This window comes from Phyllobates terribilis, unplaced genomic scaffold (assembly GCF_046119375.1).
Source record: "Phyllobates terribilis strain yellow unplaced genomic scaffold, ASM4611937v1 Scaffold_13__5_contigs__length_258822181, whole genome shotgun sequence".
NCBI lineage: Eukaryota > Metazoa > Chordata > Amphibia > Anura > Dendrobatidae > Phyllobates > Phyllobates terribilis.
Window position 1 is genome coordinate 29,711,314 of NW_027362773.1, and position 23,909 is coordinate 29,735,222.

The 23,909-nt window shown below is 44.7% G+C and overlaps 1 protein-coding gene across 1 annotated transcript in view; it reads right to left on the reverse strand.

Annotated features, from left to right (window-relative positions):
• VWCE (von Willebrand factor C and EGF domains) overlaps positions 1-23,909 on the reverse strand; it is a 154,977-nt gene that overhangs the window by 48,725 nt on the left and 82,343 nt on the right. Inside the window, exons 15-18 of the mRNA XM_073658019.1 lie at positions 7,846-7,933; positions 7,429-7,514; positions 7,225-7,342; positions 6,053-6,138 (exon numbers count right to left, since the gene is read on the reverse strand). Coding sequence (XP_073514120.1) covers positions 6,053-6,138; positions 7,225-7,342; positions 7,429-7,514; positions 7,846-7,933 — 378 coding nt within the window. The remainder of the gene's footprint in view (positions 1-6,052; positions 6,139-7,224; positions 7,343-7,428; positions 7,515-7,845; positions 7,934-23,909) is intronic.

Genomic DNA, 23,909 nt, shown 5'->3' on the forward strand with positions numbered 1-23,909 from the left:
ACAGAGGTGTCATTTCTATAATTGGGTCACTTCAGGGGGGATTATGCTGTTCTGGCACTTTTCAGAGTACCAGAGCTAAAGAATCCCCCCTGAAGTGACCCCATTTTGGAAATGAAACCCCTCTGGGAATTCATCTATGGGTTTAGTGACCATTTTAACTCAATGGATGATTTCCAGAAACAAGCACGCAATGGAAGGTTTAGATTCTGGAGAACCCCCCCTGGAAATTAAGTGAGCTCTACTCGAATGTGTCATTCACTAAATGAACCAAATGTTTGAATGACAAATTGGGATACATTTTTACAGTTTAAAAACGTGGTTCTGTGTGGAAGATTTTAAAGCAGTCAGTGACGCATAAGGCTGGCAATGATGGGCATTGTGGGCAATAGTAGCGGGTATCACGCCTCATTCCTCTCTTAGTACATACACGACATCTTTTCTGGGGGTTCCTTCTTGTTTCCGTTGCTGGAATAAGTGCAATAAAATGTCGCTCAGTGAGTCTTTTCACATCCTCAGATTCTAATGGATGAGCGGGGCTAACACTTTGAAAGACAAGATTTTCAATTACCTTTTCTTGATAATCAAGAAAAGGATCTGAATTTCCTGCTTTTTTGTACAACACAAAAGAATTGTATGTGGCCACCTGAAACAAATAAATAACCAACTTTTTATACCAGGTATAGGACTTTCTTGATACCTGGTATGGCTGTAGAACCTGGTCTGCAAGGTCCACACCCCCCATGTGTTTGTTGTAGTCAATGACTGACACAGGTTTTTGCTTCGGAGTGGTGGATCCTAGTTCTACAATGGCCCTTGTGGCATCTGTGTGGATCGAGCTGAGGACAAAAATATCCCTCTTATCCCTATATTTCAGGGCAAGCAGCTCTCCGTTGCGTACAGCCCCTGACTGCCCCTTTTGAAACTTTTGGTTGACCAATGGTTGTGGAAACCCCTGACGGTTTTTACGGATGGTCCCACAAGCCCCGATGTTGTGTTCAACCAGACTTTTAAATAGGGGTATGCTGGTGTAATAATTGTCCACATGTAGATTGTAGCCTTTTTGAAAAAATGGACTTATCAGCTCCCAAACAATTTTTCCAGATGTCCCCAGATAAGTAGGGCATCCTGGTGGGTTTAGTTGGCTATCTTTCCCCTCATATATGCGAAAAGCGGATGTGTATCCGGTTGAACTTTCGCACATTTTATAGAGCTTTATTCCAAACCTTGCCCTTTTAGATGGGATAAATTGCTTGAGGTGCAGTCTTCCTTTGAATTTTACAAGGGACTTGTCTATAGAAATATTTTGTGTTGGGGTGTAGAGGCTTAAGAATTTTTCTGACAAATTTTCAATGATGGGTCTAATTTTATATAACCTGTCATGTTCTGGGGCATTTCTGGGCAGGCATTGACTATTGTCGTTAAAATGCCAAAACCGCATGAGCATATCATAACGGGTCCTAGGCAGAATGACTGAAAACATAGGGGTGGCTTGAACAGGGTGGTTGGACCAGTAGGATCGAATGCTCGGTTTTTTAACAAGCCCCATGGCAAATGTAAGTCCTAAAAAATTTTTTATTTCCGGGACATTAGTTGGTGTCCATAAATTTGCCCTAGCATAGTAAGATCGGGGATTCTGGCTTATGAATTGGGACGCGTATAAATTTGTTTGCACGACAATATGCTCTAGCAAGCTGTCTGTAAAAAACAAATTAAAAAAATGAATTGGTCCAAAATCTTCCACCTCCACATTTATATCAGGAATGGCGTTGAAATCAGGGCTGAATGGAGCAGCCGAATCCGAAGCCTCCCATCTGGGAAATGCTAGATCATGTGGCAACGCCCCTTGTACACTGGCGTGCGCCAATTCACTAGTAGCAGGGACAGCGCTTGTACTGGGCAGTGTTCCCTGATTTGGAGACGTTTCTCCAGTAGCGCTATTTGCCCCTATTGCTGTACTGGTCCTTGGGCTTGAGGATGGAACAGAATCACTGCTCATTTCTGGGCTCTCAGTGTCGCCGCTACTAAAGCCCTCAAAATCCATATCTCCATCTGAGATTGCGCTGTCATCAGTGTCAGAACACAGCAGGGCATACACCTCCTCTGCGGTATAAGTCTGACGGGCCATTTTATTTTTATATTTTTTGACTGGACTGAACGGACCGGACTGAAAGGACGGGACCGGACTGGACTGACCGGACTGATCTGACAGGACTGACTGACTGATGTGACAGGACTGACTGACTGATCTGACAGGACTGACTTACTGACAGATCTGACAGGACTGACTGACTGACAGATCTGACTGACTGACAGATCTGACAGGACTGACAGATCTGACAGGACTGACTGACTGACAGATCTGACTGACTGACAGATCTGACAGGACTGACAGATCTGACAGATCTGACAGGACTGACTGACTGACAGATCTGACTGACTGACAGATCTGACAGGACTGACTGACTGACAGATCTGACAGGACTGACTGACTGACAGATCTGACAGGACTGACTGACTGACAGATCTGACAGGACTGACTGACTGACAGATCTGACAGGACTGACTGACTGACAGATCTGACAGGACTGACTGACAGATCTGACAGGACTGACTGACTGACAGATCTGACAGGACTGACAGGACTGACTGACAGATCTGACAGGACTGACTGACAGATCTGACAGGACTGACTGACTGACAGATCTGACAGGACTGACTGACTGACAGATCTGACTGACTGACAGATCTGACAGGACTGACAGATCTGACAGGACTGACTGACTGACAGATCTGACTGACTGACAGATCTGACAGGACTGACTGACTGACAGATCTGACAGGACTGACTGACAGATCTGACAGGACTGACTGACTGACAGATCTGACAGGACTGACAGGACTGACTGACAGATCTGACAGGACTGACTGACAGATCTGACAGGACTGACTGACTGACAGATCTGACAGGACTGACAGATCTGACAGGACTGACAGATCTGACTGGACTGATCTGACAGGACTGACTGACTGACAGATCTGACTGGACTGATCTGACAGGACTGACTGATCTGACAGACTCACTAACCCTAACTCTTACTTTCTTTTTTCTTTTTTTTTTTTTTTACTTTCACAGTGGCAAGGCTGACAGCTCTTGTCACACTGTTTCTCCTCTGCTCTCTCACTGAGATCGGAGGAGAAACTGCATTTATCAGGCAGATCGCCCGGGAAAGTTTGTTGCTAAAACAAACTTCCCTGGTGATCTCTCTGATTGGCTGGTGTGACGCTGACATCATCGAGACCTGAGCCAATCAGGTCTCGATGATGTCAGAGGTCACAGCACCGGGATCCCCGCCGCTGACAGGTATGTGGGGGGTCCCGATCGCCGACCACCGGCTGTCCCTATCTTTTAAATGCCGCGATCGCTATGGATCGCGGCATCTAGAAGATAGGAACAGGTTAACATCATGGGGACCTGATCCAATCAGGTCCCCATGATGCCACATGTCAGAGCCATCGCTCTGAACCGGTACCGCAGCGCTAGCAGGACCCTGGGGGTCCTGAGCGCTGCGGGACCACCCACCGTTTTTAAACGTCGGCGCTGCACAGAGCCCAGGCAGCGCCGACGTTTATGTACAGTGGGCGGTCCTGAACCGGTTAAAACACGAACCAGTTCTGGTGAGACATTAAAATCTGATGTGTTTTCGACCTCTTGTCTCCTCAGGAATCTGGTGGCAGCCGGTGAACGATTCCTCTTTCTGCCACATCACGATATGGAATGCTGTGCCCCAACACATCCGACTGTCTCCAACATTCAGAACCTTTGGACAAAACTTGAAAACCCATCTCTTCAAGAAACTTTACAACTTGCAATGCCCTGTTGTCACCTCACCACCATCGAAGCTCCCGCAACCCCCCAAACTATTGTCTCCTTCCACAATATCCTGTAGACTGTAAGCTCGCAAGGACAAGGCCCTCTCCTACTCTGTATCAATCTGTCACTGTTATCTTGTTCATTGTTATTTATATTTATATCTTATATGTAACCCCTTTTCACATGTACAACACCATGGAATCAATTGTGATCTAAAAATAAATAAAATAATAATAATAAGTACTAGAGATGGATGTCATGAAGGAGGTGAATAATTCTGACACTATAGTAAAAAAAAGGACTGATTATTTTTATCAGAATGTGGTCTGTGAGTCAGTTTTAATTGTATGTGGACAACAAAAAGCTTCTCCACTTTTTACTTTCTGACAGTAAATGAACATAGGACCGCACTCTTATGTCATCTAAGTGCTGTCTGATTTTTTTCACGAACCCATAGACTTGTACTGCCGATTTTGAACTGATCCTAGGATCAAAATTGGACATGTCTCCATCTTTCTAACTGGACTACTTGGTGTGAGATAAAAATCGGACATGTTAGCAGCCCCATAGACTATCATAGGTATGAATGCTATCCGTGCTGTCTAAATGAGCCTTAAGTTGTGTTGAACTATTTACATCTTTCTTAATTGATTGGTTTATGGCAAACAGTATAAAATTAGTACATTTTGCTAATAACCCTAATTTAATTTGCAATAACCTTATTGATCATGCAGGTTTTGTATTAGTTCTTGTCAAATGATGGATTATTATGTCCATGTTTCTCATTTGCTCAGGATATTATTTTGGATATAGGCGTTTGTTTTTTTCCTATATATGACACTTGTCAGGATTGATCAGGTTACCCTTGGTTAACATATAGCACCTTATTTGCAGGCGAATTTGTGCCTGACAGTATTTTGTATGTCACTTTAATATTGGTGGATTTATCAATAATCCTTACACGCAATGGCACTTTATTTGTGTAAATTGTGCTTTATATACCTTATATGCGGTTGGTCACAATTACTTTTTTCTGAACAAATTCCTTGGGTTAGCCTGTTTTCATTACAGATCATGTTATAGCCCTTGTATCAAATTTATGAGCTTTTTCTAATCAATTATTCTTCTATTATAATACCTGTTGTTAGCGTGGGTATACCAGGACTCTCTACTTGGAGTTTATGGGTTGTAATCATATGCTTTTAGGCTGTTTTAACTGTTTTTAATTGTATTCTCTTGTCTGTATACATCATGTGTTAATAAAAAATATTCTTTGATTTTTGCATATCTTTTCTCGTCCTTAATCAGGATTCTTTACCTCGTTATGTCTTTGTGGAAGTCTAATATTTTTAATGATTGGAGTTTTTCTGGTTCAAGTAATAAAAGTCTATGTGTTTAGAACTTTAAGATTTCAGTCAGATACTCTATCTTCTCACCTGACAAACCTGAGCCCCCAATACCATGTTGAAAAATTAAGTAATTCTTGTGTATATCACTCATCGCTGCTGATATCAAGGGGGGTATAATCTGGCATGAGGGGTATGAATTGGCCTAGGCCATAATATACCTGGGGTATAATCAAGCCTAGGCCCCTTTAACCCCAGGCATAGACATGGCCTGTTACACCGAGACCTTGGAGTGGAAGACAGTTTGGCTTTCTTGCCAAGTGAGGCTATTTGAGTTTCATCATGGGCAGTGAGATTAAACTTCAGCAATAATGGCTTAGACTGATAGACTTGTACCAGTGGGAGGTGGGCCTATGAACATTCCATGTGAGATGTTGCCTGAGGTGATAACTGAGGTATTGAAATAGCATATTGGGGGAACCGGTGTTGGTGAAAATGGTGCTGTTCTTAAAACTGGGAAGGTTGTAGTTGGGTCATGTAGAAGAATGGAAAGAATCCCTTTTGCACTAACAAGGATTTTAGTAGTGATCTGATTTCCCGGTAGGTCTAAAATGTAGTCTTGGACCATAGTTCTTATTGGAACGCGTAGAATAAATAGTGGATTGGTTGGATCATCAAGAGACCATGTGAGTGACAGGGTCTAGGAAAGAAGTTGCAAGTGTGTTCAAACATGGGGACAACACACAAACCCCATGCAGATATTGCCCAAGGCCCAAGCACTGCAAGGTAATAATGTTCATTACTGTCCCAACTATGGGATTATAATTCAACTCACCTGGCAAATGCAGATGGAGCAGGGATCTCCAGGGGACCAGATCTGCCCAATAGGAATCTCAATTCCATTGTCATCAAAGGGACATCCTGTACATACAGCAATATAATTTATACAAGAAGCATTTTCAGATACAAAACTTCCTAAGTGCAAGTAGAGTCACCACATATTCCATAGGTGGGGGTCCGACAACTGGCATTGATCAGATACTCGCAGCACTGGCAGCAGCTGGATGTAAACACTAAACAGGTTATAGTTATACTAGACCTACTGCAGGGCGTCAGAGGGTGGAGCAGAATACTGAGCTTCACTCTCTGCCCCACACTAGGTATAATATAGTGTATATGTTTTGCTTGGTGTGTTAAAGTACATTAAGAATATTTCTCCCAAGTCGTAGTACATTTCATCTCATACTTCAAATTTCTCAAGTTAATAGCGTATCATTTAATTAATTAATTTTTGTAAAACGCTATAAAAATCTATTGTCAATAAATAGGGACAGAGAGAGGTGTATAGGGATTCAATAAATTCTTCTAGAGCTTCTGCATCACCACAGATGGCGCTGTGATGATGCACCCTATCATCACTGTAAAGAAAAATTCCCTTAAAGGGAATCTATCACCAGGTTTTTGCACCCTAATCTGAGAGCAGCACAATGTGGAGACAGAGACCCAAATTCCAGTGATATGTTACTTACTAGACTGCTTGCTGTAGTTTGTTAAAATCATTGTTTTATTAGCAGGAGATTATCTGTAGAGGAATAGTAAACCTGCTGTCATGTAGTCCTCCATATTAATGAGCTCTGCATAACCCCGCCCTCACCACTGATTGTCAGATTTCTGCCTATGAATAGTGTAAAAAGAAATCGGCCAATCAGTGGTGTGGGCGGGGTTATACAGAGCTCAGCATTCCAAGAACTGCTAGATCTGCAGCAGAGAAAACAGTGATTTTATTAAAACTACAACAAGCAGCCCAGTAAGTGATACATTGCTGCAATCCGGGTCTCTGCCCCTACATTATGCTACTCTCAGATTAGGGAGCAGAAACCTGGTGACAGATTCCCTTTAAGGTAAACTCCAGCAGAAAGAAATTATTTTTGCAGAGTTAACGTGGTGGCTCAATGCAATATTTATGGTAGCTTGCACTGTACATTCCCTCTATTGAGTATCCCATACCTGTGCTTTGTGGTGGCTCCTGGCATTTGAAGCAGCACTGTCCAGACTCCAGCACCCAGTCCTCTCTAGGGCATTCTAAGCTGGGACAGGGGACAAAGGAGCACTCCACTGCTCCATTCTATAGGAATAAAGAGAACAATTGGAGACGCCAATATTTACAATGAAGAACAAGAGCATGGGAAAAAGAATAGTATTTGTACAGACCTGACATACACAGGATGTGCATCCATTTTCATCTCGGCTAAACTTGGCACCATGAGGATAAAGGTTTCCTTGGAATTCACATCCATCTACAATTAAAGTATGTTCCGTTTAAAATAAAGACAGCAGCAATCACTATGTGAGAATTGCAAACACAAAGATGCTAGATCCCATTACAGAAGGGGTGGAAAAAAAATAAAGATCTGTTTTTACCCCTGGAAACCCTCTTCTCGGGGGTCTAGAATTGCAACTCACCCCCACTACAGTCAGGCATAGTTGCAACACATGGCACAACTCATGGACATGGAAGTCAAAAATCTAACTAGTGTCTGATTGCCATGGGTTATTGGCCATTGGTTGCATAAGTGTATTTTTTAATATTACCCTGTCAGTTATACAATATATAAGCATAGTACAGACCTGGGCACCGCAAGCAGCAATCTGACATGAAAGGGTCAGAGCAAGAAATAGGTGGACACACGGGCGGGATACAGGTGATATTTCCAGCCTGCAATATTAACCACAATAGACGAAAAAATGACTAAATGCTATTAACAATGGAAACATTTTACAAATGAAATTGAATTTTCACTTTATATGAGACACTAAGCCTTCACTCTGGACTGTCAGAAAACTGCAAGTTATTTTTTTAATATTGATATAATCCTATATTAAGAACTCACTTGAACAGAATATGCAACAGAAATGATGGACCCTGCAGAAGTTTCATGGTCTATACAGCTTTGTTTCTCAGTGAAACCATTCTCCATTTGCCTCTCCATTTAGGTTTATTAACTCAAACAAATCCAAAAAAAAGTAAATGAATCCAGACTGCCTGTGTGCATTTATGAAAAATACTTTGCTGCACTAGAGGTATTTGTTACCTTTTTCTTTTTTATATCAGCAACAAGCTCTGCAATTCTAGTTTTCAGCTTCCTAGTGATGAAACCAAACTACAGGAAATTGCACTGTGTGCATATCACTGTATATACGACATATAAGATGTCACAATAAATCAATAAATGATTTAGTCTGGAATGTTTGTGAATATTGTAGACAAGCAGCTGGCAGAATCCAGGATAGGAGGTGCTGTCATATAGGCTTGGTCAAACCTTGGCTGGATGGGGTTCACAATTGGTTGGGTGAAGATGCCCAGCCCCCGGCTTTGGGCAGAGGGGGAGGGTATGTAGACAAGCAGCTGGCAGAATACTGGATAGGAGGCGCTGAGAGGGTAATAGGACCAATATATGGGTCCAAGTTTGTTAGGAATGATTAGATGAGATGGGCAGAACTAGTCATTCCCACCCTGAAATCCAGGAGGTGCCGCTGGTTTAAAAGGGCAGCTGAGTTGTTCATTCCTTGTCTGGGAGTAGAGGTGAAAATACCTCTGGTATTCGGGTCTGGGTATGCAAGGTAGAGGACTTGTGTAAGTTGTTTAAACTCTGCAACAGTCTGAGTATTGGACTTTGAATATTGAGCAGCTAAACCGCTCTGTTTCTCATACTGTGTATGGACTCTTTCTTTTGTTATTACAATCTGCTAGAAGTTTTTGGAGTTAATAAACCTTCCTGTTTGGACAAAAAACTGCGTACCTGTATGAACACTACCAACGAGTTAAATCCCTACAATACTTATTAAATTGATTACTATAAGATGTGGTAACATTTACATGATTGGGTATAATATCTCTATTTTTAGTATGGTAATTTTCCTTAAACAAAAATCCTTCACTAGTGATCTTGCTAATTTTTTTCTCCTCGTTTATTTGAAACATCCTGTTATGGCCATATTTCAAGGTCTACCTAAAATCCACAAGGATGTTTTTCCACCACCTTTGGGTCTCTTAACGAGAGACTCGGTGCCTGGGTGGATACTCTTATACGGCCATTAGTTCTTGAATAACATCATTTGAGGTGATTTAAAGAATGGCTTCAAGGTGGTGAGAAATTTTGACACTTTTGCATGGTCAGATAATATGTTATTTTTTTCATGTGATGAGAAAAACCTATATTCTAGTATTCCTCATCATTTGGAAATTGCAGCTATTACTCACCATCTTTGAACATATAGTGATTTTGCATCATAAATTCAACAATTTTCATTGATGTCGACTGAATATTTATTACAACACAATTTTTTCATGTTTGATCAAAAATATTATTTTCAGATCCAGGTTGCCCCTATAAGGTCGAAATTTTATCCTTCTTAAGAGATTCTGGAGATTCTTTATGTAGCTTGGTGGGATGAGTCATATTTTTTTCCATAATAATCTATTTGTCGATCATCTGCTCTGGTACAGCCGCTTCATCGATGACATACTTTTTGTGTGGTTTAGGGATGGGACGGCCATGCCGGATTTCATGCAATACACAAATGAGAATCAGTGTAACCTTAACTTCACCAATTCTACCCTCTCTAATACAATTGCTTTTTGGACTTCTTATTAATAGGAGATGCAGAACAACAGACAGTTCACAGTACCATCTATAGAAAACCATGTTCGGGTAGTACTATAATAGGAGAGGATAGTTGCCACCCTAGACACACTATCTGCGCAATACCATATGGGGAGATGGTTAGGGCTATAAGAATCTATTCTGATTTGATTCTATTTTTTCCAAAAAATGTGATGTAATTAACAAAAAGTTTTTGAAAATCGAGGAAAAAAAAATTAGTAAGACCTCTAGGGAGGGATTTTTGTTCAGGAAAAAATACCATACTAAAAATAAAGATATTATACCAAATCGTGTAAATTTTACCACATCTTATAGTAATCAATTTACTTCTATTAAACATATATTTCTGAAATATTTACCCATTTTGAATCAAAGTTTGTGATGAGCGAGCACTAAAATGCTTGGGTACTCGTTGCTCGTGTCGAGCAAATTGGAATACTCGAGTGCTCGACCCGAGCAATGAGCCCAATGTAAGTCTATGGGAAAGACGAGCATTTTTCAGGCGGCTCCCCTCGGCGGTCTGTAGAGAGCCTAAAAATTGCCCAAATCGATGGGAACAGTGCTCAAATGACATGGGAACAGCATGGGGAAGACCCCTGGAAGCATTTCTGACTCCCACGTCACTGCTGTTAACAACGTTGTTAGAGTATTACGCCACTTTTACGGACTCACAATAAAACATACAAAAACAAAACCAAAATGAATTTTCCTGGGAAATATGATAAGGAACATCCTTCCAGGGTAATGACTTGTATATAAGGCAAAATAAATAACCAAAACCAAAAATACTCCTCCACACCTTGGGCTATGTTCACACATAGAGTTTTTGATGCGTTTTTGCACTTTTGCATTGCTTTCAACAAAGACAAATGCATTCACTGGGAAATGTCATTTTAACATTTTACAGCCTTATCTGGCCATGTGGTCTGTGACACATCATCAGACACATGCATACAGTGCTGAAAAGACATGGGAACAGCATGGGGAAGACCTCAGGAAGCATTTCTAACTCCCAGGTCACTGCCTAAAAGTGTGCCCATCATAAGTGATCCTTGGCGCATGCGAAGATGCGTCCCGCCATGCACCTGTCGTTGCAGACTTGCAACAATCACCGTCCACATCCTTGTCCCAGTGCAGCGTTCAGTTGTCCCTACCCTATTCCTTGGAATGCAAGCGCAAGTATGCAGCCAGCCACCCACCCACAGGCTGGAATACTATACTGCCAAATTTTTGACAGCTGCTTGCACTTGAAATGTGGCCTTTTAGGCTCGTGGAGGTGGAAGCTTTTCATAACCTCATGCCGGCGGCGGCCGGGTGTCCATACTCGGTCCCCAGCTGCCACTGTTTCTCCCTGTATCGTCTCCACCTTCCACAAGCACGGGTCCCATAACATTACATGTGCCCTCCCCAGTGCACTTACTGGGAACGATCGCCTAACCACAAACACGTGGACAGTTGAATGTGGCCAGGGACAGTACAGAGCCAGTCCACAACTTTTTTTGCTGAGAGTTGTATTTAGCTCGGTGAAAGAACTGGCATAGAGGGAAACCGTATCTACCCTGGGTGTCATTTCTCCCAGGAAGTCCTCTAATGCAGCTTGTTGCAGAAGCAATGGCTGTCCATTAGTGTTGAGCGAACATGCTCGACACTGCTCGGTACTCGCCGAGCATCACGCTACTCGGGATGTTCGGCGAGCACAGAGCATTTCCGGGTTACTCGGACGGGAGCTCGGGTCTCCGCCCTGCATGTTTGGCGCTCTTTACAGAGCCAGTGAACATGCAGGGATTGCCAGCCAGTCACTGTAATGCTGCAGCCATGTTGGTTGTGGGCATTACAGTGATTGGCTGGCCGCACAGTGTCACCTCGAGTATTTAAAACGGGGCACCGCCATCTTGGACACAGTCACTCCGGATTAGACAGTGTAGGGACAGCGCTGCTGATTTAGGGAGAGATATAAACTGCAAAATACTTAGTGTAGGGTCTGTAAAGGCTGCCAGAACAAACAAACAGTCCTTTTCAGGACTAATATCCATCCCAGATACCAGGCAGGCAGGCTGTATAGGAGACACAGTGGTTATACCAGCAAACGCTGCATTACAGTCCTGTGTGCTCCTGTTGCTGAAATTGCTGGACTTAGCACCAGGTGTCGGGGGCCAGGAAAAATCCTTTTTCTTCCATCTAAATCCTCCTTTTTTTTTCCTCCTTCACACTGTACAAATACCCGTCTTATTAACCTTTTGGTGTGTTGCCCCCCCCCCCCCAAAAAAAAAAGCGTGTCTCTGATTTTTCAGACACAAATATAACTGTTGAAAATAGTCTGGTGTAGGCTAGAGAAACAGAAGTGTTGTTTTGCACTTCCACGGTTCAAACCTCTGTATTATCCATTTTGGGCCATTTGTATCTAAAAAAAAAACAGTTTGAGTGTGTCGCTCACTGTTCAGCCGCAAATATCTCTATTTAAAAAAGTGTGGTATACCCCAGTAAACAATAACTGTGGTTTTGCCATCCCAAAGTAAAAAATCTCTATTATTCAGCTTTTGGTAGTTTTTTCCATAAAGAAAAACAGTAGTGTCTCCTGACTGTTGTGACACAAAAATATATCTGTTGAAAATAGTCTTGTGTAGGCCCGACATCCCAGTGTGGTTTCGCAGTTCCACGGGTCAAATCGCTGTACTATCCAGTTTTGGGCCTTTGGTATCTAAAAAAAAAGCAGTTTGAGTGTGTCGCTCACTGTTCAGCCGCAAATATCTCTATTTAAAAAAGTGTGGTATACCCCAGTAAACAATAACTGTGGTTTTGCCATCCCACGGTAAAAAATCTCTATTATTCAGCTTTTGGTAGTTTTTTCCGTAAAGAAAAACAGTAGTGTCTCCTGACTGTTGTGACACAAAAATATATCTGTTGAAAATAGTCTTGTGTAGGCCCGACATCCCAGTGTGGTTTCGCAGTTCCACAGGTCAAATCGCTGTACTATCCAGTTTTGGGCCTTTGGTATCTAAAAAAAAAAGCAGTTTGAGTGTGTCGCTCACTGTTCAGCCGCAAATATCTCTATTTAAAAAAGTGTGGTATACCCCAGTAAACAATAACTGTGGTTTTGCCATCCCACGGTAAAAAATCTCTATTATTCAGCTTTTGGTAGTTTTATCCGTAAAGAAAAACAGTAGTGTCTCCTGACTGTTGTGACACAAAAATATATCTGTTGAAAATAGTCTTGTGTAGGCCCGACATCCCAGTGTGGTTTTGCATTTCCACGGGTCAAATCGCTGTACTATCCAGTTTTGGGCCTTTGGTATCTAAAAAAAAAGCAGTTTGAGTGTGTCGCTCACTGTTCAGCCGCAAATATCTCGATTTAAAAAAGTGTGGTATACCCCAGTAAACAATAACTGTGGTTTTGCCATCCCACAGTAAAAAATCTCTATTATTCAGCTTTTGGTAGTTTTTTCCGTAAAGAAAAACAGTAGTGTCTCCTGACTGTTGTGACACAAAAATATATCTGTTGAAAATAGTCTTGTGTAGGCCCGACATCCCAGTGTGGTTTCGCAGTTCCACGGTTCAAATCGCTGTACTATCCAGTTTTGGGCCTTTGGTATTTAAAAAAAAAGCAGTTTGAGTGTGTCGCTCACTGTTCAGCCGCAAATATCTCTATTTAAAAAAGTGTGGTATACCCCAGTAAACAATAACTGTGGTTTTCCTCTTCCACGGTTCTAATCTACTCTTTATTACCCTTTTTCCATTGATAGTGCAAGTGTAAGCTATTTTACTTCATTTACAATGGGCAAAGCGCGTGGCAAGGGACGTGGAAGTGGACGTTCTGGTGATGGTTCGTGCAGAGGACGGGGCCGTGGCCAAGGTGAAAATGTGCCACAACCAACAGCCACATCTTCTCGCTCCCACTTCTTGACCGAATTACTAGGGAAGCACAGAACAACACCAGTATTTAGAACTGATCAGTGTGAACAGGTTATTAATTGGATAGCAGACAATACTTCCAGTTACCTGGGCACCACCACCTCCGGTCTGTCTTCCACACGGTCAACTCTTAGTAGCCGTGAGTCTCGACCGCAGACTCCTCCTCACCCTGATGCTCCTTCCTCCCACCATGCCGAGTGTCATCAGACAGCAAGTGATCCCACACTTGGACACTCTGAAGAGCTGTTCACTGGTCCATTTCCATATTTGGGCCCCTCGCCTGATACGCTTGAAGTGGTGGAAGAGGAGATCCCATGTTGCGATGCCCCAATATTTGAACAGCCACGGCCACAGGAAGTCGACTTTGGCAATCTGTCACAAGAGGTGGACGATGACGAGACACAATTGCCAGGAAGTGAGGAGGAGGATTGTGGTACGCAAGTGGAAGAGGAGGAGGTGGTGGATGATCTAGTAACTGACCCAACGTGGAAGGAGGACATGCAGAGTGAGGCCAGCAGCACACAGGGGGAGGGAGGCAGAGTACCCCAACAGGCAGGAAGAAGCAGTGTGGTGGCCGCAGACAGAAGGCAGGCAACCGTTCCCCGTAACACCAACACGAGGGACGTTGCCAGTACAAGCGGTAGGTCTTCCAGAGTCTGGAATTTTTTTAAAGACTCTGCTGATAACCCCAAAAAGGCCATATGTTCCACCTGCCATGCCAGCATCAGCAGGGGTGACAAAACTACCAGCCTGACCACCACCAGCATGATCAGGCACATGGCAGCAAAGCATCCGACTTTGTGGGGCGAAACCCAGGGTCCACGACCAGTGTCAGCGGGTGTCACCACTGCTTCTTCCACTGTTGTGCGTGCAATAGAGCCCCCTGTTGTGTGTGCAAGGCAATCCCCTGTCCATACTGCATGTAAAGATGCCCCCTCCTCTCAGTCTTCACTTGTTATGGCAGTTTCTCAAGAAACAGCATCAACGTCCACGTCCACGTCCCACCGCAGCGTTCAATTGTCCATATCCCAGACCTTTCAACGAAAGCGGAAATTCGCAGCTAACGCCCCACAGGCCACAGTCCTAAATTCGCATATTTCACGACTGCTTGCATTGGAAATGCTGCCTTTTAGGCTGGTGGAGACGGAATCCTTCCGCAATCTTATGGCGGTGGCTGTCCCTCGGTACTTGGTCCCCAGCCGACACTATTTTGCCCGGTGTGCCATCCCCGCACTACACAAGCACATGTCCCAAAGCATCTGCCGTGCCCTCAACAACGCAGTTACTGGGAGAGTCCACCTGACAACGGACACGTGGACAAGTGCTTGTGGCCAGGGACGGTACATCTCTCTGACGGCACACTGGGTAAACATAGTGGAAGCCGGGACCCAGTCGGACCTTGGGACGGAACACATCCTCCACACACCGAGGATTGCGGGCCCTATGTCAGTCAGAGTTGCCCCCACAGTGTACAGCTCCTGCGCATCCTCCTCCTCCTCCTCCTCATGTTCAGCCTCCATCTCAGATATCACCACATCAGTTACAAGCTGGAAGCATTGCAGTACTGCCTCCGCCTAGCGGCAACAGGCTGTGCTGAAACTCATAAGCTTAGGTGATAAACCTCACACTGCTTGTGAGTTGTGGACAGCTGTGAAAGAGCAGTCAGATCTGTGGCTGAGACCGCTGAACCTACATCCCGGCATGGTCGTGTGTGACAATGGCCGTAACCTGGTGTCGGCTCTGAGGCGAGGTGAGATCACACACGTACCATGCCTGGCTCATGTGCTTAACCTCGTGGTTCAGTGGTTTCTTAAATCGTACCCCGAGTTGCCAGATCTGCTCGTGAAAGTACGCCACCTGTCAGCTCATTTTCGCAAGTCGGCTACAGCTTCCGCCGCCCTTGCTGTGTTGCAGCAGCGTTTGCAGCTTCCGGCACACCGACTGGTGTGTGATGTCCCCACACGTTGGAACTCTACCCTCCACATGTTGCAAAGGATTTGTGAGCAGAAGAGAGCAGTTGTGGAGTACCAGCTGCAAAAAGGCCGTCAATATTCAGGTCAGACTCCACACATAAGACCTCAGGAGTGGACCTGGATGTCTGACATATGTACCATCCTGACAAACTTTGAGGAGGCCACCAAGATGGTGAGTGGCGATGACGCCATCATTAGTGTCAGCATCCCACTTGTCTGTCTTTTGCAACGCTCTCTGCAGAGAATTAAAGAGGAGGCATTGCAGCCAGAGTATGATGAGATGGATCAAGATGCCGTAGCGGTCGATTACACACAGCCCAGCCTCATCTCATCCCAACGTGCATTGGGGGACAATGAGGGAGAGGAGGAGGAGGAGGAGGAGGAAGAACAGGAGCTGCTATCATGCGTTGTAGACGGTAGTACCTGTACAAATGTCATACCATCGGTTCAGCGTGGGTGGCCTGAGGACAGGGGGGAGGAGGAAGAGGAGGAGGAGAGCATGGTCAGTCGTCATCTTGGTGAGGACACGGAAATCTTGCCCGTTACCAGTCTGGCACGCATGGCTGACTTTATGTTACGCTGCCTTAACTGTGACCCTCGCATTGTCAAAATGTTGGGTGACAGTCATTACTGGTTGGTGACACTTGTAGACCCCCGCTACAAGGAGAACTTTCACTCTCTTATTCCTGAGGTGGAGAGGTCTACAAAAATGGGGCAATACCAGAAGGCCCTTGCTGCAGAACTCTTAAAAAAATTCCCATCTGAACACGCTAGCGGCAGAGGTCACAGTTCGTTGCCCAACCAAGGCGTACAGGCGAGAGAGATGCAACTCCAATCCAGCAGAGGCAGGGGAACACTGTCAACGTTCTGGGACAGTTTTCTGACACCCGCCCAGCTTACAGGCCCTGAGGCTCGGGGTTCTCTCACAAGGAGTGGAAAGTTTCAAAAGATGGTGAGGGAGTACCTTGCCGATCGTACCAGCGTCCTCCGTGATTCCTCTGTGCCTTTTAATTATTGGGTATCCAAGCTGGACACTTGGAATGAACTCGCTCTGTACGCCTTGGAGGTCCTGGCCTGCCCTGCCGCTAGCGTGTTATCGGAGCGTGTTTTTAGTGCCGCTGGGGGAATTATAACTGATAAGCGCACTCGCCTGTCAACTGACAATGCTGACAAGCTGACCCTTATCAAAATGAACAAGGGCTGGATTGGGCCAGACTTCTCATCACCACCAAATGACAGCAGAGTAACATAAAGTCAAATCCACTGTGTTATTTCGGGAGGTGTATTCACATGCACCGCTTCACACCCACACATGGGTATACGCTTCCTCGTTTCGGCTATTTAATCTTCTTCTCCTTATCCTCAGCCTCCACCACCACTATACCACCAGGGTGCCAGCATTGCAAGTTGCTCCGTCCTAATTTTTGGCAGCTTTTGCTGGGAAAGCATAAGCAAATACTATGGGACACCCACTCCCCAATAATGGGACTTATGTTTGTAATATGCTGTATTGCATGGCTCTTGTAAGGGGCATTGCAAGTTGCTCCATCCTAATTTTTGGCAGCTTTTGCTGGGAAAGCATAAGCAAATACTATGGGACACCCACTCCCCAATAATGGGACTTATGTTTGTAATATGCTGTACTGCATGGCTCTTGTAAGGGGCATTGCAAGTTGCTCCGTCCAAATTTTTGGCAGCTTTTGCTGGGAAAGCATAAGCAAATACTATGGGACACCCACTCCCCAATAATGGGACTTAAGTTTGTAATATGCTGTACTGCATGGCTCTTGTAAGGGGCATTGCAAGTTGCTCCGTCCTAATTTTTGGCAGCTTTTGCTGGGAAAGCATAAGCAAATACTATGGGACACCCACTCCCCAATAATGGGACTTATGTTTGTAATATGCTGTACTGCATGGCTCTTGTAAGGGGCATTGCAAGTTGCTCCGTCCTAATTTTTGGCAGCTTTTGCTTGGAAAGCATAAGCAAATACCATGGGACACCCACTCCCCAATAATGGGACTTATGTTTGTAATATGCTGTACTGCATGTGACGCGCCCCCTGGGCCGTGTGTACATGTGTGTGGGATACCCGGTGCCTCAGGGCAGTGAGTGTGGATGATGGGGGTGATGGTGCACGAGCGCAGCAGGAATGACTCAGAGACTTTGCAGTGCAGTTCAGGGTCTTTACTGATGATTATAAGGTAGACCCTCCCGGGAGTACTGGCTAGCATAAGAGGCCTGGTCAGTCTGTGAGCAAGCAGGAGTTCCCCTGGCCAGGTGGAGTTGTAGGCCTCCCGGTCTGTCTGCACTCTTCCTGGCTACCTTGCTGTAAGCGGGTAGAAGTAGCCCACGTCCCTGAGTGTACCGTGTAGTGCTCACCCGTATGGCTGGTGACTTGGGTGTTAGAACTCTCCTGTTAGGTTTTTTCTAGTTTGCTGGTCACATGACCATTTTTGCCTATTTAATCCGGCTCCGCCCTCCTGGCCTTGCTGGACTTCATTGTATTTACTACTCTTGAGCTAGCTTGGTGCTCTGTTACCGTTCTCTGTTAGTTTTGCTAGGTCTTCGGACCTCTATGTTCTTTGTTGTGTGTTTGTCTTTGACTGCTACAATTTCTGCTAGGAGGTGTCCAACTTTATCCCAGTCCCTAGTTCTTGTAGGGATTCCTCCCTTGCATCTATAGGTCTTCGTACAGACTAGCCGAGGACTTTAGCAGGTCTGATCGCAGGATCAGGTTCCCCGTTACATCGTAGGGATCCAGTTTAGTTCGATTGTAGGGACAGATCTCCTGTCTTTCCTTAGTGCTTGTAGCAGATCATAACAGTAAGTCCAGCCCAAAAAATTTTTCCAAGGAAAGACCTCCAGTTTCCATCATGGTCTCGGTTCAAGATTTGGCTCAACGCTTGCAGGGACTCTCTCTGGAGGTGGCCGAGCTCCAACAACACGTGAGTAGCTGTTCTGGAGCACATTTGGTAGAGCCAAAGGTACGTCTGCCTGATCTATTTTTTGGTGAACAACAAGATTTTTTTTCTTTTAAAAATGCTTGTTTATTGTATTTTCGTTTAAGACCCGGATCCTCTGGTGATGAATCACAGCGCATAGGGTTCATAATGTCACTTTTGCGCAAGGATCCTCAGGGATGGGCTTTTTCTCTCCAGCCTAGTGATCCGTGCTTTAGATCAGTGGATAGTTTTTTTTTCTGCTTTGGGTTTGTTGTACGATGATCCTGATCGTGTCTCATCTGCTGAGTCTGAATTGAGACGTTTGAGGCAGGGATCAGGTAATGTGGAAAAGTATTGTTCTCACTTCCGTCGGTGGTCTGCCCAGGTGGGGTGGAACGATTCAGCTTTGAAAAGTTTGTTTCTGGCGGGGCTACGTGAAAGGGTTAAAGATTTGCTGATTGCTTATCCCACACCTGGAATCTTGCAGGAGGCTATGCAATTAGCTATACGGGTGGACAGGAGACTGCATGCAAGGGTTAATGAGAGCAAATCCTCTGCTATGTCAGCTCCGAGTCTTGAGAGGGTTTGTGCTGACAAAGGAGAGCCGATGGAGATTGGGGCGATGACACCCCGCTCTCAGGAAAAAGACCGCAGGCTTTCTGAAGGTTTGTGCTTCTATTGCGGAAATTCTGGTCATTTTATTAAGAACTGTGTGCTTCGTATGAACAAACAAAAAAAAAATAGTCAGTTATGCCCGTATTGCCTGTTTAAATACAAAGGGAGTATTCCTATCTGCTACTACCACTGCTCAGGAAGAATTAATTGCATTTCGGGTATTTGTGGATTGTGGTTCTACTCTGAATGTGATTGATGGGGGATTCTTGGAAAAACTTACATTAAAACCTAAACCTTTGTCATCCCCTATTGCTGTGGTTTCTGTCGATGGCTCTCCCTTGAAGAGTGTTACTCACAAGGTCTGTGAATTTCCCCTCACTATTAATGGTATTCATCAAGAGAATTTGGATTTGGTAGTATTGAATAATTTGCCTTCTCCAGTAATATTGGGGTTGCCCTGGTTAAAATTGCATAATCCTGTACTGGATTGGTCTACCAATGAAATTAAGTCCTGGAGCCCAAAATGTTATGACAAGTGTTGTAACGGACGTATTGCTGCGGTGGAAAAAGGGGAATTACCTGTACCTATTCAGGATTTTTGGAGAGTTTTTTCTGAGGAGGAGTCACAAATTTTGCCTCCCCATAGAGACTATGATTGTACCATTGAATTTGTCCCTGGAGCGACTCTTCCTAAAAGTCGTTTATTTAATCTTACTATTCCTGAGAGAAAGGCTTTGGAGGAATACATACAGACAAGCTTGGCCGTCGGTCACATTAGGCCTTCCAAGTCTCCTGTGACTGTTGGATATTTTTTTGTAAAAAAAAAAGATGTCGGTTTACGTCCTTGTCTGGACTTTCGTGAGATTAATAAAATTACTGTACGCAATCCTTACCCACTGCCATTGATTCCTGATTTGTTTAACCAGTTAGTGGGGGCCAAGTGGTTCTCTAAAATTGATCTCCGGGGGGCATACAATTTGTTGCGCATGAAGGAGGGTGATGAATGGAAGACTGTTTTTAACACTCCTGTGGGTCATTTTGAGAATCTGGTTATGCCTTTTGGTCTTACCAATGCTCCAGCATTTTTTCAGAATCTTATTAATGACATCCTTAGACCTTTGATCGGCAAAAATGTGGTTGTGTATTTGGATGACATTCTGATTTATTCGCCTGTACTGGAGTCTCATTGGCGGAGCGTACGTGAGGTTTTACAGTTATTAATGGACAATTCGCTTTTTGCTTAGCTAGAGAAATGTGAGTTCGCTGTACAGAGAATTAGTTTTTTGGGTTACATTATCTCCAGTGAAGGTTTTGAGATGGACCCGGTTAAAGTTCAAGCTGTGCAGGAATGGCCTAGGCCTATTGGTTTGAAATCGATACAGAGGTTTTTGGGTTTCGCCAATTATTACAGAAAATTCATAAAAAAAATTTCTATTATTGTCAAACCACTGACCGATCTCACCAGGAAAGGTGCTAATGCGGTTCAGTGGACTTCTGAGGCCATTGAAGCTTTTGTGTTTCTAAAGGAGAGGTTCACCTTTGCTCCCATCCTTATGCAGCCTGATGTGACTAAGCCGTTTTTGGTTGAGGTTGATGCTTCTTCTGTGGGGGTCGGTGCGGTGTTGTCTCAGGAAAGCAAGGATGGAGTACATCCCTGTGCCTTTTTTTCAAAAAAATTTTCTGAGACTGAACTTAATTACGATATTGGTAATCGGGAATTGCTGGCTATTAAACTCGCATTTGAACACTGGCGTCATCTCTTGGAAGGTGCTGAATTTCCCATTCAGGTTTTCACTGATCATAAAAATCTGATCTATCTTGATGCTGCCAAGCGCTTGAATGCCCGTCAGGCTAGGTGGGCACTTTTTTTCTGGCGGTTTAATTTTTCCGTTACTTACATCCCGGGTACCAAGAATGTTAAAGCGGATGCTTTGTCTCGCAGCTTTTCTCCTATGGTCAGTGCTGAGGAGGAGGAGGAGAGCATTTTACAAGAAGGTGTTGTGATTGCTGCTTTGGACTCCGTTTTGGAGGATGAGATTTTTAAAGCTCAGGAGAATGCCCCATCTAACACTCCCCATGGGAGTTTGTTTGTGCCTAGGACCTTTAGGAGAGATTTGTTTGTTGAGTGTCATGAGTCTCGGTTGGCAGGTCATCCAGGAATTTCTGAGACCAAGAGACTTGTGGGTCGCAGTTTTTGGTGGCCTGGATGGCAGAAGGAAGTCATTAAGTGGGTGCGTCAATGTACTGTGTGTGCTAGATCTAAGTCTTCGCATGCTCCTGCTGCGGGGTTGCTTTGCCCTCTGGAGGTTCCTAGTGCACCTTGGACACATCTGGCTATGGACTTTATTACTGACCTTCCCCCCTCTGAAGGTTTCACGGTCATCTGGGTGGTCGTGGACCGTTTTAGCAAGATGTGTCACTTGGTTCCCTTCATCAAACTGCCTTGCGCTAAGACACTCGCTAAGGCCTTTGTCAAGGAAATTGTCAGACTACATGGCGTTCCTACTGACATTGTTTCTGATAGGGGACCTCAGTTCGTGGCTTGTTTTTGGCGTGCCTTTTGTGACAGGTTGGGAGTTCATTTGTCGTTTTCATCCGGATATCATCCTGAGTCTAATGGCCAGACAGAAAGAAAAAAACAGGATGTTGAGCAGTTCTTGCGTTGCTTTGTGGCAGACAATCAAGAGGGGTGGTCTGAGTTTCTGCCACTTGCTGAATTTGCTCTTAACAACCATACATCCTCTTCTGCTGGGTGTTCGCCTTTTTTTTGTTGTACTGGGAGACATCCGTCTTTTGGGTCATTCTCCAAATTGGTATCGGCTGTGCCGGAGGAGGAGAGTTTTTCCGGTGATTTGGAGAGAGTTTGGACGGATGTGCATGATAATCTTCAGGAGGCTAACAAAAAATCTAAGAGGTACTTTGATAGGAAACGGCAAGAGGTTTCGTTTGCTATTGGTGACATGGTTTGGTTGTCCTCTAAGAATCTGCGATTGAGGATTCCTTCGAAAAGATTGAGACCCAAGTTTGTAGGGCCCTTTAAGGTGCTTCAGATAGTTAACCAATCTGCTGTTAGGTTGGAGGTTCCTACCTCCTGGAAGATTAATCCGGTGTTTCATGTTTCTCTGTTGAAAAAAGCTGATGTGTCGGTTGGTGAAGCCTCTGCCACTGTTCCTCCGGTGGTGGAGGACGGGGAATATGAAATTTCCCGCATCCTAAATTCTAGACGGTATAGAGGGAGCTTGCAGTATCTCGTCGCTTGGAAGGGTTTCGGACCCGAGGATAACTCATGGGTGAGGGCGGATGATGTTTCTGCTTCCAGACTTGTCAGAGCATTTCACAGGAGGTTTCCTGATAAGCCCGGTCCTAGGGGATCCAAAGGATCCTCTTAGAAGAGGGGGTACTGTTAGAACTCTCCTGTTAGGTTTTTTCTAGTTTGCTGGTCACATGACCATTTTTGCCTATTTAATCCGGCTCCGCCCTCCTGGCCTTGCTGGACTTCATTGTATTTACTACTCTTGAGCTAGCTTGGTGCTCTGTTACTGTTCTCTGTTAGTTTTGCTAGGTCTTCGGACCTCTATGTTCTTTGTTGTGTGTTTGTCTTTGACTGCTACAATTTCTGCTAGGAGGTGTCCAACTTTATCCCAGTCCCTAGTTCTTGTAGGGATTCCTCCCTTGCATCTATAGGTCTTCGTACAGACTAGCCGAGGACTTTAGCGGGTCTGATCGCAGGATCAGGTTCCCCGTTACATCGTAGGGATCCAGTTTAGTTCGATTGTAGGGACAGATCTCCTGTCTTTCCTTAGTGCTTGTAGCAGATTATAACATTGGGGCCTTCTGTTAGCCTCCGCTCCACGACGGCGGTGCTGGTCCCTTGCTTGTGACTGAGCCTCCGGGCTTCTATGGCCAGAGGACCTGAAATCCCCTGCCGGCTGGTTTCTGCTGCTGGATATATAAGTCCTCACAGCTTCGGACTCCTGTGTCCGGTTCCTATTGTCTTCTGCCAGGGCGAGCTCTGCTCAGCTTCCAGCCCCTGGTCTTTAGCTCCTAGCTCCTACAGAGCTCCTTGCTGTTACTTTCCCTTGCTCTCACTCTGACTCTGACTGTTCTCTGACTCACTCAACCCCGCCCCAGATCCAGTTTATAAGAGCAGAATTCTCCCCTCCCAGGATTGGGGCAGGAGGATGTTGCATGTTTAAGGGATCCTGACCAGGAAACCTCCCACTTGCTCTCCGAGGTAATATCTCTATTACTGTGGTGACCAGACCCCTGGGGTGCCACACATGGCTCTTGTAAAGGGCATTGCAGTCCCTCATAATTTTTGGAAAGCCTTCCATTCACTGCTTAGGCCAACAGTGCACGGGAGACCCAGTTGCTATAAATGGAAAAAAAGGTTTAGTTACCGCCCCCTGACCTCCATGTCATTTCCAAGGGCATTGGAGTGGCTCAAAATTTTTGGTAGGCATTGCACTCACTGTATGCCCTATAACTGTGTAGCCGAACCGATCCTTTTGTTACAGAAACATATCCTACAAGACATATCTGGTTGACTGGCCTGATATTGATATGAATGGTCCCTGTTCCTCCTGCT